The 18,384-nt window shown below is 37.4% G+C and overlaps 1 protein-coding gene across 3 annotated transcripts in view; it reads left to right on the top strand.

The window, feature by feature from the left end:
* The window catches only part of grid2 (glutamate receptor, ionotropic, delta 2), a 546,810-nt gene that overhangs the window by 339,117 nt on the left and 189,309 nt on the right, over window positions 1-18,384 (top strand). For all 3 annotated transcript variants that reach the window (XM_031903170.1, XM_031903172.1, XM_031903175.1), the window contains exon 7: window positions 8,149-8,310. In XM_031903170.1, the coding sequence (XP_031759030.1) occupies window positions 8,149-8,310 (162 nt within the window). The remainder of the gene's footprint in view (window positions 1-8,148; window positions 8,311-18,384) is intronic.

Here is an 18,384-nt window from a genome sequence, read left to right as displayed (position 1 = left end):
AAATAATTTTCTAGGCCTATATATGAACGTCACAGTTCTGCGTAGTATAAATCAAGTAAAGCATGCTTCATTGTGAGAACTGCAATATAATGGTCAAGTAAACTAACAGCACATTTAATGATCATCTCAGCACTGTAGCTTTCCTTCTGAGCAAGCACTCAGCACATTCCCCTGTCTGCTGAGCTAATAAACGTTTTAAAGAAATAATAATTCTTAACCTATCAGTGTTTCTAAATAGAATGTCGTATATTTTATTTTGACAAAAAAATACTTTCTCCCACCAGTGCCTGAACTGGGGCAAAAAAAAAAGAAAAGGAAAGGGATGTTATGTGCACCATGCTGAAAATTAGACATGCCCACAATTATAATCCATGCCCTTTTTTATAATAAGCCTCTCCTACCAACACTTTCTGGTTTTGCCCACTTGAAAGCAAGGCATGATTATTATTTATTTATTTATTTTATTATGATTTCCATCTTCTGATGCCTAATATGCATAGATTTACCAAAGTATGTGGCCCATAGGGACAGCCTCTGTAAACATGGCTCCTTGCCTGTGTATTGCACAATACAGCACAACCCCGGCATGTTCTACATTACCCCACATTATTTAATTTATATCATTCCCTCTCCATAACTCAATCTTTTACCCAGTCCACCTATTTCTTGTGTTTTCTACATTAATTTACTCTTTTTGTTTCTCTTATTTTCTTCTGCTTTCCTGTTTTCTACATCCCTCTGTGATGTCATCACCTTCTATATCTTAATAGCACTTCTTTGTCTCTTTATCTACCCCCTTTTCTTTTATATGCTGTTTTCCTTCTGCTTTTTTAACCTCTCTGTTTTATTTCCCTTCTTAACTCTTTTCCACTACCTGCAATGCCAGCACTGTCTCCCACAGATCAAATCTTTTAAAATGGCATTTTTTTTCTTCTATAAAACCATAAGCTAAAACCTGCTGAAAGCCATTCAAACCATTAAGCTCTTTATTGTTAGTTTGAATGAAAATCTTTCTGTTACTCTCTTACCTGGTAATATGCAACAGCAATCTGTATTCGGTATCATTAAATTTAATACAACCCTAATGCTAGTTGCAATCAGTCTCAAGATTAGCGCTAATCTTGAGAAAATTAGAGCAGCAAATAAAAAATACTTGAGAATTTAAAATCTGGAAGAGACTTAGTTTACTAGCAGAATAACAGGAAGCACACCCTATAATAGCATTTATGAGGTGCAGATGCACAGAGGATGACCCATGTAGCAACCCCAAAATAAAACATGGAAAAGTAGATGCTGACTCTGCACACTCAATAAAGAAAGTATTAGAAGAAAAAATAATGAGGTTACATAGCCCAATGTGTTTCAGCGCCCTAGTTGGGGGTCTAATTAATTCTTTCATGCTACTAGAAGATATATCTTATATGTTCAGCAATAAACAGCACTACTATTTTCACATATTTGCTGGAAATGCTATAGGGAATATCAGTGACCCACCAATTACATTTTTTACCTTTTGCCTCACTAGTGCCTTACAGTAACCTTTCTCGTGTAGAAGTCATACACAATCTGCTGTGCCTTTTTTAGTGTTATTAGATTCACAGATCAGATTGTGGCTCATCAGACATGTGAGAGAGCTAGGTTCTGAGAAGGAGTGCAGCAGCCCCAAGCTTGCACAAGAGCTACAACTAAGATGTATTAGGGTTTGGGAGGCAGAATGTTGGGAATGGCTAGAATGTCTTTAAAATGTCTGCATCAGACATCAGCTGGAGGCTATGTTCTGTGGTGGTGGTGGTGGGAGAGTCTCTCAGTTGAAAGGTGTGTGTTTGTATAAAAATTCAGTAAGGTATCCATATTGTGATTGGTATTGGTGTGTTTGCAAATCTCTGCTTATGTGGAGTGTTGCTATTGTGCATGTGAGTGTGGGGTGGAGGTGTAATTTGTATTCATACACAATTGGAGGTGAGGGCCTTAAAAGTACTGTATTTGCCTGATCCCTTTACATTACCTATCTGATCCCCCATGTTCCTCTATGAGGGGGCGGCCATATTTGTGCAGCAGGAGTCCATTAGTGTTAGAAGCTATAACTGACAGGCTGAGAAGGGACAGTCAGGTTGGCAAAAAAGTCAGGTTTTAGGAACTTCAAGTAACAATTACCTACAAAAGCAGCCCTATCAGTGAAACGATCAGCATGACCTATCAGTAACTTTTAATGTACATTAATATTTTTAGGAGTAGTTTTTTAGTGTCAGTATCACTTTAAGCCCGAAGCAACTCTTATATTAGCATTATGTACGATTTGCTGATCCTAAAAGTGTTTCTAGCTTTTCTCTGGAACATTAAAAGTTGTCTTCAGTTAACAGCGTGCCAGATGTGCAGTTGCAAAAAAAAAAAAAAAAGCAGTGAGAACAGAGCACATCAGTTGTTAAAATATAAAATAAAAGACAGGATAAAAAATATAATTTTTATACAAATATATAATATTATTATATTTCGGCTGTTCATGTATTTTTCAATATATAATTGATTGTTTGCAATAGATCCGGTGTTGCTGGTCTTTTCTTCAATCTTTAATATTTATATTTAATATGTATGATGTCACAATTGTAAAATGATTACATTCTTATTTAAAGAATATTATTATGGTACAGGTATGGGATCCCTTATCTGGAAACCCCTTATACAGAAAGTTCTGAATTACGGAAAGGCCATCTCCCATAGATTCTATTATAAACAAATAATTCTAAGTTTTGAAAATTATTTCCTTTTTCTTTGTGATTATAAAACAGCACCTTGTACTTGATCCCAACTAAGATATAATGAATCCTTATTAGAGGCAAAACAATCCTATTGGGTTTATTCAATATTTAAATGATTTTTAGGAGACTTAATTTATGGAGATCAAAATTACGGAAAGATCCCTTATCCAGAAAACCCCAGGTCCCGGGCATTCTGGATAACAGGTTCCATACCTGTATTAACTTTGTTCAATTATCATATTTCCACTATAGAGAAAGAATGCAAATATTTTATAGCTTGGACGGTTGTTCTACTAGTTTAATGCTACACTTAATTTGAAAAATTTTCTCCGGTGTGTGACTGTTGGAAAGCTCAAAAAACATTAATGAGGTACAATTTAATGGGGTTAGCTCAGAAACCGGTATGTGCTCAACAAGCTGTAGCATTTTCTTGCCTAAGGTATGCAATAAAGAATTACGTTTATTTTATTTAAACTGTATTCATAAAATATGATAACACAATACTTTTGTCTTTATTAAAATTATTGTAAATGCTTTAATGGAAAGTCACCACATGCCATTAAAATCATTCCCTTTTGTTACTATGTTTCATTGTTCTGTGTTAATAGATTGTTGAATTTTTCAGTCAATCAAGCCTACAATAATAGTGTCTATTCTGCAGTAATTAAAAGTAAGGCCATTCAGATCTGTAATTATTATTTTTTTTTTGTAATAAAAAGTAGGATTTTACTTTTGAATTATGAATATTAAAACATGTCAGCTATGTTTTATTGATCACCCAACAATATCTAAAGTGGGTCTTAAAGTTGCAACACTCCAGTTTTAAATCCCAGCATTTTTCCGGATTGTAAGATTTTGGATTTAGCAATAACTTAATTCTCAGGGTTTGATTTATCAAAGTAGGACAGGTCCGAAATACAAAAAATTATTGTATTTTTTCATACTGTGTGTATTTTCTGTGACTTTTTCGTATATTTGCCCGACTTTTTCGTACTTTGTGACAAAATCGTATTGTCGCTCCGAGTAGTAAAGTTTTCATTCAAGCTTCGGTATCGTGACTTTCCTTGGGCCAGGTTAGAGCTGCAGAGTGCCTTTGAGTCCTGTGGGAGGCTTCAAAAATCATGCACAGAAGGATCAAAATCAGAAAGGTTTTCCCGCCGTTTACGTTTGTTCGGATACAAAAATTTTGTGACTTTCAGATCGCCAATATGATATTATCATGACTAATATGATTTTTTCGTAAGCATTTTTGTCATATATGCGATCATCAGAAATTATCATATCTAATTTGAATTTTACCCATTACGGGATTCGAACTCATACTTTGATGAATGTGCCCCTCAGAGTACACTTTTGTTCTTTTATGAGTTTTTTGCCCATCAGGAAAGGTAATTCTACACTATAATTAGTAACTGTTAATTTAGTTTTCCCAAACTGAACTGCTATTTCAGTATATCAGTTGTGATTTAAAACAAAAATGCTGTATCTAGTTTTTCTGTGCCAGAAAACATGAATACTTAAGTTTGCCCTTGTATATAAACAGAGGTTTTATTTTTTGCTTTTAATGGACAGTAGGTCCTGTCAAAGTTCCTAAGGGCTAGCTCTAATCTCATCCACTGCTTTGCAGTATAATCTGTATCAGTGCAAGCTGTAGTTTGACATTATAATGCAGATGGAGCTTCAGATATAGCAAATATATAAAAGATTTCCAACCAGCTGAAAACAACGGGCTGATTTGGGAATAGTTTTCAATCTACCACTCTGCATCTGTGGAAGGCTTTTCAAAATGGGAATTAGCGAAGATAAACCAGACACAACAATGTGAAATAAGGCTCTTTGCTTTACATAATGAAATGCCATATAATCATTGCAGAAATAGTCACAGAAATATTAAACAACAGCTGTCTGTTGTCAAATGTTCCTAACTGAAACATAGTAGCTGTAAAAATAATAATATTGTAAATACATATTCAAACGTCTGAGAGAAAATAGTAAAACAAAAAAAAAAACAAGATTATTTAGCAGAATACCACCAAGGAGCTTTGGCTCCGCATCTGCCCATGGCAACCAATAAGAGGCTTGCGTTCAAACAGGTGACCAGTAAATGCTCCAGTTGGGCAAAAATTGATGCAGTTGATGCAAATGGAAGCTATACATTTAAAGCAGTGGTCCCCAACCTTTTTTGTGCCAAGGACCAGTGGCAAGCAGGTAAAATTTTCCACGGGTGGGGGGGGGGTTTGCGCACACGCTTTTATACGCGCATATTCAGCGCGACCAGGAACAGAGGTACATACAACAAAATTGCTCCTTGAACCCTTGCATAGTTGCGGTTGGTGCTGCTATATTGGTCCTGCCTCTTGTTGTGATTCATGCACAAGTGCACATATCGAAGTTTGGATAAACTAAAGTCATTGCTACCCTGAAGGTCTTAAATCCAGTGTTCCAACATTACAGGTGTCAAGAGGCACTGTATTGGCATTCTAGTGAATATACAGTAACATCGGAAAAGTTACTATATGCCACCCTATCTTCTCCAACCTGTACCACCTCTTGTATGTATGCAACTGATCTTTAATGTCAGGTACTACCCCTATGTTATTTTTGTGGTTGGCTATTAGTGCAAAGAAGCATCCCACTAGCAAAGCTGATGTCACATGATTAAAAGTACTTTCCTTACTGTTCCATGACAGCAACAAGAAATATTAGTCAGTGTGGCCTGAGAGTTGTGTATTGTAGTTCACCGCAACACTCCAAGACACATATGCAGTTATTGCAGCAATTTTAATAAAAATGGATTTTGTGTTTAGATAAAGCTATTTGCAGTACGAGAGAAGCATATAATTTCTATACTGTATCATTGCAAAGTGAACTTGTCACCCTGTGACTGTAGTCAGCACAATCCTCACATAATGTGTGAGTGCTCAGTGTCTGACAAATCTTCCATAACAAAATAAAAGGGTCAATTATTCCCAGATGAACTGCAAATAAAGAGACATGTAGAGCAGAACAGTTCATAATTAATTGTCTATCGTTTAAACAATGAAAGGTTTAATGAACCCATTTCTTCTTAAAGCCAAATAAATCGGCCGGTTCAATTCTACTGAGAGCAGTTAAATTTGTAAATTGAATAGACATGTTCAGCAAAAAAGCTATACAGTATATACTGTATATATATATATATTTACTATAAATGTCATTGCAGGTGTAAAGGTGCCCATATACAGTTATTTGCATAGAAAGGGTAAAAGGTGTGATTGATATCATGGCAATCAATGCCTTTTTTACTGGGGAAAGAAAGTGGTGTTACACTTTTTAGTTTAGCAGCCGCAATAACCTCGCTGAGGACATTCAGTTCTAATTCAATTGATAAGAATCATACACCTCTTCAGGTTTTCTTTTTCCTTTTCATTTAATAAGTTGAACACAGTGACCTCTCTTGAGAACACAGTGATAAGGTTGTGAGATTGCTAGAATGTTCAGGTGTCTGGTAAAATTACATATTATAACAATATAGGTAAGCAGTGCTGTGTGAAAAGCCAGCAGGATCACAGGTCATAAACAGAGATGTATTTTCATCATAAAATGGTAGCTGGAGAGCCCTGTTGGGTGCAATAATATCAATCTTTGAGCAATGGTCTATATTTACTAAGCAAGGTAAAAATCCATTTGCACATTTAATTCTTAATAGGGAAATACTTTGATGTGTTAAACTTTAGGTACCCAACTATACCCACAATCACATGAGTAAACAGCACATCAAAAATTGAAAGAAGGTCTCCCTGCAATAAAAATAAATTATTTGTGCTACAAATACTATAGATATACAGTAGGATAAAGCCTATACACAATATCCAGCAATACTATCAGTGGTAATAGGGAAATATGGGGAGAATGACTGAAGCTACTTAGTGCTTAGTGCTGGGCTTGGCTTTTGTGCCTGTTAACAGAAATGGAAGTAATATATAAGGCTGCTTTTCTCATTCATTGGTGTTAGCTTTTGCTTCTATATTGGTAATAGTATAATACTATGTTATTTACCCAACTCTGTGGTCAAAAAGAAAATGCTCTCACTTTGTTTTCATCTTGTTAAATTAAGAAAATAAATCCAAATATTATACATTGCTGTACAATTGTAAACATTATCATTAAGTAACATTATAAATAGGTAGCACAAGCTTCTCCAAGTGATACATGTTTGGTGAGCTATATGTAATAAAACATGTTTTATTTCCTTGCTAGTGCTCGGTGCTGCACCCAGTAAAATCCAATAGAAGGAAGAAAGACTCCAGCAAATTAACTGCAGTGATTTTTTACTGGGTGATGGTTAGAACAAGCTTGTCTTAATGCCACTGGAACCTTCTTTAAAGTTTAACAGTTCCATGACTTTCCAAACCTCATCACTGCACCCATGTAGTTGGTTGGTGGTCCCATGCAGTTGCATGACTCAACCACATCTACATTCTTAACCTAAAGCCATCTGGTAACATTTGCAAACTTTACAATGTAACCAGTTAGTAACCAGAGAGATGAAGTTCACCCACCATATTGCTAAAGAACTACCTGATATGGTGATGGCACAACTTTCCAGTTGCCGTAAGCATTTGGCAAGATAAAAGTAGTGCAAAATGTACATTCACAAAACTCATTTAAGGGTTCCTGAAATATAGTGCCGTGTATCCTATATTTGTCTACACTATAATGTTCAGTAGTACACATAATTCATTTATGCATGGGTATACATTTAACATATGTTTTATTAACAAGCATAAAATGAATTTATCAGAGCAGTACAGTGTGAGACGGTCTTGTATCAAAAATGACAAAACAACTGACCCTCTTATTAAAAAGGAATAAAAAGTGAATTTACAAACAGTGTTCTTAGGCTGATGCCACACATGGCGTTTTTACGCTGCGTATTTTCTCAGCCTAAAAACGCCGCACAAGCCACACAGCCCCTGACTATGGCGTTTTTCAGCCTAGTACTGGTGATGTAGCAAATCCCGTTTCCCATGGTGCTAATAGTGCGAAATAGTAAAAACTGCAGCGTATTTCCGCTAGGTCTGGCAGATGCCTTTGTGTATACATAGGAATAGGTTGCTGTGCAATAACGGCGTATTTTGGCAAACGCTTGAAAAATCTGTGGTAAGGCGTTTTCTAGCGTATTTACGCATTGTGTGGTTTCCTTTGAGTCTTTTCAAGTTATTTCTATGGATGATGATATCGTGCGTTTTTCAGCCGCCGAGAGAATTAGAAAATATGCACCGTAAAAACGCCACGTGTGGCATCAGCCTTATTTGTTACCAAACAAGTGTGATATGATGTGATTTCTTCTTTTCATCTCAATCCTTTTCAACAAAACTGTGTCTAATGATCCTTATTTAATCCTTTGCAGATCACCAACATGTACATATACGATACAGTGCTCTTACTAGCGAATGCTTTTCATAAGAAACTTGAAGATCGAAAGTGGCACAGCATGGCAAGCCTAACATGCATCAGGAAGAATTCAAAGCCATGGCAAGGAGGTCGATCTATGTTAGAAACTGTCAAAAAGGTACATTTTATTCCATATTTCATCTTCATTATTTTCCAATGAAAGGAAAAAATGATGCTAGCTCCAGTGCCTAATTTTAAATACGCATTAGTCTTACTAATAGCGGTGCCTGTCAGAAAGTCCATAAGATTAGTTTAGGTGACACATTTTTCAGTGTACATCTCTTCAATAAAGTTTGAGTATATTTTAAAAGTTTAATATTCTGCTGCAAGGAGGTATTTAGAAAATACTTTGTCTTATAGCAAAGCCAAACAATATCAAGTTTGATGGACATAGTTATTTGTCACTCTTCAGATTTTTACTAGAAAAAATATAACCAGTTTATGTATTTATAGGCTTTCTATTGCACACTCCTCAGCAGTCACATTGTTGACCAAGGTTATATTTATGTAAATATTTATGCTTAAATAATACATGTACATAATTATCCATGGTAATGGGGACAACAAGATTGATCTATCAAATTCTGATCAGTAACCATTAGATTAATGTGAGTGGGACATGGACTCCAAACCACTCTCTTGAAGTTCAAGATAATAGTGTAAAATGGAGTTTGGGGACAAAAAGGACAGGATTTATAACTATGACTATGAAGATTTCCATTCATCCAGGTCATGGTATATCTAGTATAAATAAATCTAAAGCAACTGGACTTGTTAAATAATCATTAAAGACGTTTCACTACTCATGGGCGCAGCTTCTTCAGTTCAACAGACTGGTATGGGAAGTCCTCAGCATATATACTCTTCCAAAGCATCCAACACCAAAGGAAAAACAAAACAATGTTGTATATGCAGTCCAGTGTAGCGAGGAGTGCACAGACCTTTACATTGGGGAGGCAAAGCAACTGCTCTCCAAGTGAATGGCTTAGCATAGGAGGTTGAACTCTACAGGCCAGGACTCTGCTGTATTTCTGCACCTAAAAGACAAGGGACACTCCTTTGAAAATAGCAACGTCCAAATTTTGGACAAAGAAGACCACTGGTTTGAAAGAGGTGTAAAAGAGGCCATTCATGTTAAAGTGGAGAAACAATCCCTAAACAGAGGTGAGGGCCTTCAACATCATCTGTCTGCTACATACAATGCTGTTCCAACATCTGTACCGTGGCAATTTCAGAACTCTTCACACATCCATTCATGCAATTCTAACAAGTAACACCTGTTTTGATGAGTTACATGATACTTTGGTAATCCTTTCAAAGTAGCTCCACAGCATTCACACCTCTGTGAGTTTCAGATGTCACCTCTCTGAAATGTTACAAAGTACCATTGTGATTGGATTAATGGAAGAGTGCATATGCTGAGGACTGCCCATACCAGTCAGTTGAACTGAAGAAGCTGCTTGGATGAGTAGTGAAACATCTTCAATGATTACTTAACAAGTCCAGTTGCTTTAGATTTATTTATACTAGGTAGATTTATAACTATCTTTTGTGAAAGGGGAAGGGGTTTCGCAGCTATCTGAAAAACAGGATGTGTTGATGATGCATTAAGGTGCTCATACACAGGACTACAAGACTACAGGACAGTGAATGTGTAGTCATACATTAACGCTTGTACATTAAAAAGGATAGTTTACAAGGTTATTGGAACTCATCCAGAGGTCCATGACCTTTATAAAAGTCTGTTTGATAAAGGTCACGTGCTGCTCATGATTTTAATAAGGCCTTCTCATTAACTTCTAATTACTTCTAATTTACGGCAGGACATTTTTTCTCTTTTTACAATGAATATATATATATATATATATATATATATATATATATATATATATATATATGTGTGTGTGTGTGTGTATATCTTTCCTTTATTCTATTGTACTGTATAAAAGAACATTCTTTGTAGATATTTTTTGCATTTTACTTTTACTTAATGTTATTAAGCTTTTCCTAAGCATAGATATCAGAATATACAAGGTTGTCTGCATTGTAGCAGTGACACAGAGGCTCATATGAAGTTTTAATTTAAGCTTACCATTGATCCTCTAAAGTCTTAAAAAAGTTTGTTGAGTCTTAGGGGTAATGTAATAAAAGACAAAATTTGCCCCAGTCTAGTGAACCTTAGCAAAAATCAGAATAGCGACTATTCACAAACTTAGTGACTTTTTACATTACCCTATTGAAGTCTCATTAACTGTTTAACAGATTCATTTTCACTGTATAGAAAATGGTAGTATTTTAGATATTCAGGCTGCAGAATGCTCAATGTCAGTATCCCTGTCATGTGTAAACACCTGCTAATTATCTCAGGATTTTGCCTCCAGCATCTACACATCATTTAGATTACAGGGTCCGCTTCATTTATTTTTTAATAATCAGCTGCTCTTGAACAACTGAGAGAGAATGATTAACTTAGAGGACTGCTCTTCAAAAATTTGACTAATAACTCTATATGATATGAAATGCAACAACTGCTCATCAGCATTTGCTATCTCAAATTTGTCATCCCTGTATATATTTTAATAAAAGTATTTGACCCTTTCCTAGGTACAGTTAATGCTCAGATATCATCCTTCTAAGTTTGCAAATTATTAGCAATAACAGGGCAAATAAACAAGACACATCAGGCTCAATATTCAGTATAATTATCAGCACAAACACAGTTACCCCTGGAATTACCATGCACCCAGGAGATTTCTGTTCTGGAGCTATCCAAGATGGACTAAGATATTTACCTTTATGTTAGCTAATACTTGTTCATGGAGCCCTAGGGTACACTCTGCACTAAGGCCTACTGCAGGATCAGGCTATACGTCCACCCTCTTCATTGAATATGAATAGTCATATTCTACCAACCACATAATCCATAGAGCTTTATTTACTAGGGGGTACTGGCTTAAGGCTTTAGGGTTAGCTAAATCACAAACTCCTTGCAGAAATTGACAAGCAATTTATACATGCCTGGTTAATCAAATCATTTCACTGTAAGCAGAATTAAGGATGCTGCAAATAGCTGAGTGCATAGGAAAACTACCACATGAGCACTAAAAGAGGAAAATCTTCATTGTATAAAAAAGAAGCCTTGTATTCTGAGGAAATCCAAGGAGTAAATTATTTTAACCTACATGTAGGAATAGGTGATGCTCTGCAGTGATAGAATTGGGTGGTTATAGCAATTGTCAATTTTGGAGTTACTAGAATCTAGTTTTAGAGCTTGAGAAAGTGACCAAAGTTTAGTATACTGGCTCTAGAGATCTTTGATAATCACACTCTAACTGATTTGTGAAGGGCCTCATAAGGCAGGAACTAATTACAAGGTTCACTTTGTGCCAAATGGGGACACATATCTGGTCTAACACCTTAAAGTAAGGTAACAGTCAGAGGTGCAGAACAATCCAACCGAGGATTAACTGATTAACTGTATACAGCAAACAATTGTTGGCACATGATAAAAATTGTAAAAAAAAATACGCACGCAAAAATTTTTGCTGTGCAATGTTTTCACCGTTTTGCAAATTTTTTGAAAGAATCATTTTTTAACATTGCTCATCACTATTCCAATTGCTAGTTTATGCAAATTCACAAACTCAAAAATTGATAAATAAGCCCATTTATGTTTATTAAAACATTGAAAAGAAATCAATGTGATTATTGCTTATGTGCAAGTTTCTTTTTTTTTCTTGTGTGAAAAAATGTGACCATCTTGGTGTTAATGTGGGGGTGTTTGAAGGGTACATCAACATCACACACCTTTATACATATGCACATTAATGTAGTTACAGTTTTTGATTAAAAATAGGAGACATTTATCATGTCATGCGTTCTATGCTACTGATGATTATAACATATACTTTATGGCACATTCTGTACAAACCCCCCACAATTTCGCACCAATCTTTCGAAACAAAGCAGAGCAAACAAGGTCGAATGAACATGATGACATGACTATTACTTGTATGCATTTTTCTGGAATTCAACAAATAGATCCAGAAATACTTTTGCAAAACTAGATAGAAAATCAAGTAGGGAAGCAAAAGTTAATTGGATAAGAAGACAATTTGAATTAACAAACCAAAAAAGTCACCAAATAATTTGATTATAATTACCTGAACAATTAAGGAATGTTATTAACAACATAATATAATCAAACATTACACAATTATTCAAACCAAAATGCTTCATTAAAGAAAGAAAAAAAATAATTGTTTTGTAATTTGGCGATGTGCAGAACAACCATGTTTTTATGTTATGAAATCATACTAATTGTGTAAGATTTTTATTTAACATAATTTCATTATTTTCCTTTGGGGTATAATTGTTATTTAACTGATGTAGCTTCTAAAGCTTTCACTTTTAAAAATAAAATGAATGCAAATGTCTTATTCTATAAATACAATGGCACAAAGTGCTATACAAAGTATATGTATGGGTTAATTTATCAAAGTTTGATTTGCAACCTTTATGGAATTTTTAGTAGCCAATCCAACTGGCCAATTTATTTGATCAGTTTCATCAATTCAATAAAAATTTTTAATGTCATTATTCAGTCCCTTGAAATTTTTCCAGGATAGTCAAAATAATTACTACACTGGCATATCAAATTATAAAAGATTATGGACAATGATACTTAAAAAAAAATCTGTCAAATTGATAAATATCAGTTCAACACTTTTCTGATCAATGAATTGTTCTGAATTTCTCTAATGAGATTCTACTTGTAATATGGAATGTTAAAATTGTTATGGTTTGAAAGGAATTGTTCAGTCCATAATATAGTTTTTGGTAGGGTATGATGGGAGTTGAAGCTTGTTGACTTTCAATTCTAGTGAGAAGTTGTAACAAAACAAAACAAAACATTTTGGGAAAAGCTTTTACAAATGCTACAAAAAATTCAACTAGTGAGAAAAACATTTTTTGTACCATAAATACCCTACAAAATGTCTTGTTTGGGAGCAGTAAACTAGTGGCCACTACATTGGCATTGGGCGGCACAAATTTAGGGGCAGCATGCTGTACTGAAATTTTGCACCCATACGGAGCAATGGGGAATGGATGCACAGAAAATTTAGCTCGTCCTCTGACCACTGCTCTGTATGCGAGTTAAGTTGCACACATGCACATGCACTCTATTAAAACAATATTAAGGCAAAAGGGGGTGGCCTCGGGGCACCCTATTCTCAAATCCGGCCCTGCATGTAGCCACATCACTCAAAATATTAAGCATCTGTTTGCTAAATGGAGATATATTATCCAGAAAACTTTGCCATAGGTGTTATGTTATACTGCATGTTTAGTAACTGATTTCACTTGGGATATTGAAGTATTGCGCTAAAGTGGTAAACTATAATAACAACTTTTTATGTTGGGTTTAAAACCCCAACTGTTCTTCGACTTTGGTTTATTCTTCCACTTCTTCTTCTTCTTATTCTTAGCACTCTCCATTTTCTAAACGCTACTCCTCCTACAGTTTTAGGGGTACAACTCCCAAACTCCCCACACATCTTCACCCTATAGCAGAGCAGGTTGCTTGTGCTTTTCTAAGCGATCCGGCCCCCCGTCTTTTTGTGGCGCCGCTCCGAACACCCCAATTTTCCCATTGACTTTTTCAAATTCAACCTGCTGCCATTCTGCTGCAATTTTAGTTTTGAAAAGTGGGTGGAGCCACCAACAGCCAATCAAAATTCACTGATTGATTTTTATTGGTTTGATGCCAGAGTTCCCAAACTTTGCACAGTCAGTCACTAGGTGACTACGCATTCAAGTTTTCTTTTTAAAAACGCAAAGTGGGAGGGGCCGACAACAGCCAATCAAATTTCACCCATTGACTTTTTTGTGGAAATTGAAACTGCTGCCAATCTTACAGCTTTGAGGCTGCACTCCCCAAACTTGAATCACATAGTCATGGGGTCAGCCTGAGTGAAAATATAATGATTGATGGATGCCCAAAAGTGGGTGGGCCCAAAAATCAGATTTTACCTATTGACTTGGTGGAAATCCAACCTGCTGCCATTTTCACAGTAATAACACCAGGGTCCCCAAACTTTGCAGAGTTAAGCACCAGGTAACTGTTGCTCAATGTAAGAAAAAGTGGGTGGAGCCACCAACAGCCAATCAGATTATACCTATTGACTTTTAATGGGGAAATTCAACCTGCTGCCATTCTCACAGAATTAACACCAGTATCCCCACACTTCTCACAGTTGGTCATCTGCAGTTTTAGATTTTAAAAACTAGGCGAAGCCACCAATAGCCAATCAGATTTCACCTATTGAATTTTATTGGTTTGATGCCAGGGTTTGCAAACTTTACACAGTCAGTCACTGGGTAACTTCGTACTCAAGGTTAGAAAAAGTGGACAGCCAATCAGATTTTTCCTATTGACTTGGCTTGAAGCCTATTGACTTGGCTTCAACCTGCTGCCATTCTCACAGTAATAACACCGGGGTGGAGACACCAACCGCCAATCAAATGTCACTCTGTGACTTTCAGTGGGGAAATCTAAATTGCTGCCATTCACACACTATTAAAACCAGGGACCCCAAACTTTGCACAGTGGTTTTTACTATATAGCAAAATGGTTTGGTCCAACCTCCCCCCCAGTCCGACCGTGCAACCCCCCCACCCTACAAAAAAATGGTACGGTCTGACCCCCCCTCAAATAAAATTGTACAGTCCGACCTCCTCCCCTCAAATAAAATAGTACGGTCCAACCCCCCCCAAATGAAATGGTATGATCTGACCCCTCCCCTCCAAAAAAATGGTACTGACCCCCCCATTTTCTAAACGCTACACTTCTTCCTCCTATAGCAGAGCAGGTTGCTTGTGCTTTTCTAAGCGACCCCGCCCTCTGTCTTTTTTTTGGCACCGCTCTGAACACCCCAATATTCCCATTGACTTTGACAGGGAAGATTTTTTCAAACTGCTGCCACACTTACAGCTTTGAAGCTGCATCCCCAAAACTTGAATAACAACCTCCCCCTCCAACAAAAGTGTACGGTCTGACCCCCCTCCAAAAAAATGTTACGGTCCAACCCCCTCCAAAAAATATGGTACGTTTCTGACTCCCTCCTCCAAAAAAATTGTACGTTCCGACCCGCCCCCCCCAAAAAATGGTACGGTCCCCCCCTCCAAAAAATGGTACGGTCCGACCCCCCCTCAAGTAAAACAGTACGGTCCGACCCCTCCCCCTTCCAAAAAATGGTACGGTTCAACCCCCCCTCCAAAAAAAATGGTACGGTCCAACCCGCCCCTCAAAAAAATTGGTACGGTCCGACCCCCCCACCTCCAAAAACATGGTACGTTCCAACCCCCCCTCTAAAAATGGTACGGTCTGACCCCCCCCCTCCAAAAAAATGGTACGGTCCGCCCCCCCCCCCGTAAAAAAGGTACGGTCCAAACCCCCCCCCTCCAAAAAAAATAGAACGGTCCGACCCGCCCCTTCAAATAAAATTGGTACGGTCTTACCCCCCAAATAAAATGGTACGGTTCAACCCCCCCTACAAAAAAAATGGTACGGTCCAACCCGCACCTCAAAAAAATTGGTACGGTCCTACCCCCCACCTCCAAAAACATGGTACGTTCCAACCCTCCCTCTAAAAATGGTATGGTCCGACCCCCCCTCCAAAAAATGGTACGGTCCAACCCCCCCCCCCGTCCAAAAAAAATAGTACGGTCCGACCCGCCCCTTCAAATAAAATTGGTACGGTCTTACCCCCCCAAATAAAATGGTACAGTCCGACCCCCACCCCCTCAAATGAAATGGTACGGTCCGACCCCCCCCCCTCCAAAAAATGGTACGGTCCGACCCCCCATCCAAGAAATGGTACGGTCCAACCCCCCCTCAAATAAAATGATACGGTCTGACCACCCCCCCAAATAAAATGGTATGGTCCGACCCCCCCTCAAATAAAATGGTACGGTCCAACCCCCCCCAACTTCAGCTTTTTATCCGCTTTTTCTTCTTCTTCGTCTTCTTAGCGCCCCCATTTTCTAATAGTTACTCCTCCTACAGTTTTAGGGGTACAACACCCAAACTCTCCACACTTCTTCACCCTATAGCAGAGGAGGTTGCTTGTGCTTTTCTAAACGATCCAGCCCCCCGTCTTTTTGTTGCGCCGCTCCTAATACCCCAATTTTCCCATTAACTTTGAAAGGGAAGATTTTCAAACTGCTGCCAAACTACAGCCAATCAAAGATTTTACCTTTTGATTTGGCGGAAATTCAACCTGCTGCCATTCTCACAGTAATAACACCGGGGTCCTCAAACATTTTACGCTTGGTCACTAGGGGACTGCAGTTTTAGTTTTGAAAAGTGGGCAGAGCCACCAACAGCCAATCAAATTTCACCTATTGATTTTTATTGGTTTGATGCCAGAGTTCCCAAACTTTGCACAGTCACTGCAAGACTAGGCATTCAAGTTTTTTTTTTTTTAAATGCAAAGTGGAAGGGGTCCACAACAGCCAATCAAATTTTACCCTTTGACTTTTATGGGGAAATTGAAACTGCTGCCAATCTTACTGCTTTGAGGCTACACTCCCCAAACTTGAATCACATAGTCATGGGGTCAGCCTGAATGAAAATATGATGATTGATGGATGCCCAAAAGTGGGCGGAGCTGTGAACAGCCAATCAGATTTTACCTATTGATTTGGAAGAAACTCAACCTGCTGCCATTCTCACAGTAATAATACCAGGGTCCCCAAAGTTTGCAGGGTTAGGCACCAGGTAACTGCAGTTCAAAGTTAGAAAAAGTGGGTGGGGCCACCAACAGCCAATCAGATTTTTGAAAAACTGCAGTTCTAGTTTTGAAAAAGTGGGCAGAGCCAATCAGAGCCAACAGCCAATCAGATTTCACCTCTAGAATTGTTTTGGTTTGATGCCAGGGTTCCCAAACTTTGCACAGTCAGTCACTGGGTGACTTCATACTCAAGGTTAGAAAAAGTGGTCTGGCCACCAAAATCCAATCACATTTCTTTCATTGTTTTCGGTGGGGAAATTTTAGCTGCTGCCATTCTCACATGTTTAATGTCAGGGTCCCCAAACTTTGCACAGTTTGTCACTGAGTGACTATGTTCCAAGTTTAGAAAAGTGGGTGGGGCCTACAACAGCCAATCAGATTTCACCTATAGACTTCATATGTTAAATTTAAATAGCTGCCATTCTTTAAATATTATTACTAAGGTCCCCAAACTTTGCAGAGCTAGTCACCAGGTAACTGCAGTTACAAAAGTGGGTGGAGCCACCAACAGCCAATCAGATTTTAGCTATTGATTTTCAATGGGGAAATTCAACCTGCTGCCATTCTCACAGTACCCTAATGACACCAGGGTCACTAGGGGACTGCAATTTTAGGTTTTAAAAAGTGGGTGAAGCCACCAACAGCCAATCAGACTTCACCTATTGATTTTTTTTGGTTTAAATTTAAAATGATGCCTTTCTCACACTATTTATGTCAGGTTAAACTGATGCCATTATTTAAATATTAATTCTAGGGTTGTTAAACTTTCCAGAGTTAATCACTGGGTATTTGCCATTCAAAATTAGAAAAAAAGTGGGCAGGGCAACCAACAGCCAATCACATTTCACCTATTTACATGAAGCTTGTTCTCAAACTTCCCTTTCTAGTTTCATTATGATGTTATTAAGACATGTATTTAATTAACATGTTCAACGATAGATCTGCATGGACGTCAGCTTGTTGGTCAGCTTTTCTGGGGTTTCAGCGCTATAGTTTATGTACATCCTATAAAATGACTTTCCACATACACTATTCCTTGTGATGGTTGTTACATTTTAAGGCAAATTCATTTATTTGAACTCTATTAAAGCAATGTTACTGTACCAAATAGATATGGTACCAGATTAACACATGTCAATCATCAATGTAAATATTCAATGTGGATCCCCACTTTGAATATTTACATTGATGATTGACATGTGCTGATTTGAATCTATTATTATTCATTAATAGCTTTTTGCATGTTGATAGTTGTCTATAGACAGACACACTGTATGCTACAGCAAAAATACTATGTAGTCAGAACTGTATAATGTTAGTCTTATACTGGAGGAACCCTATTTTAATAAATGCTAAGTTTCCATGTTTAGCAGGGTCAGACTGGACCAGCGAGGCAC

This window comes from Xenopus tropicalis, chromosome 1 (assembly GCF_000004195.4).
Source record: "Xenopus tropicalis strain Nigerian chromosome 1, UCB_Xtro_10.0, whole genome shotgun sequence".
Lineage (NCBI taxonomy): Eukaryota > Metazoa > Chordata > Amphibia > Anura > Pipidae > Xenopus > Xenopus tropicalis.
This window is presented reverse-complemented; position numbering and strand designations above follow the sequence as displayed.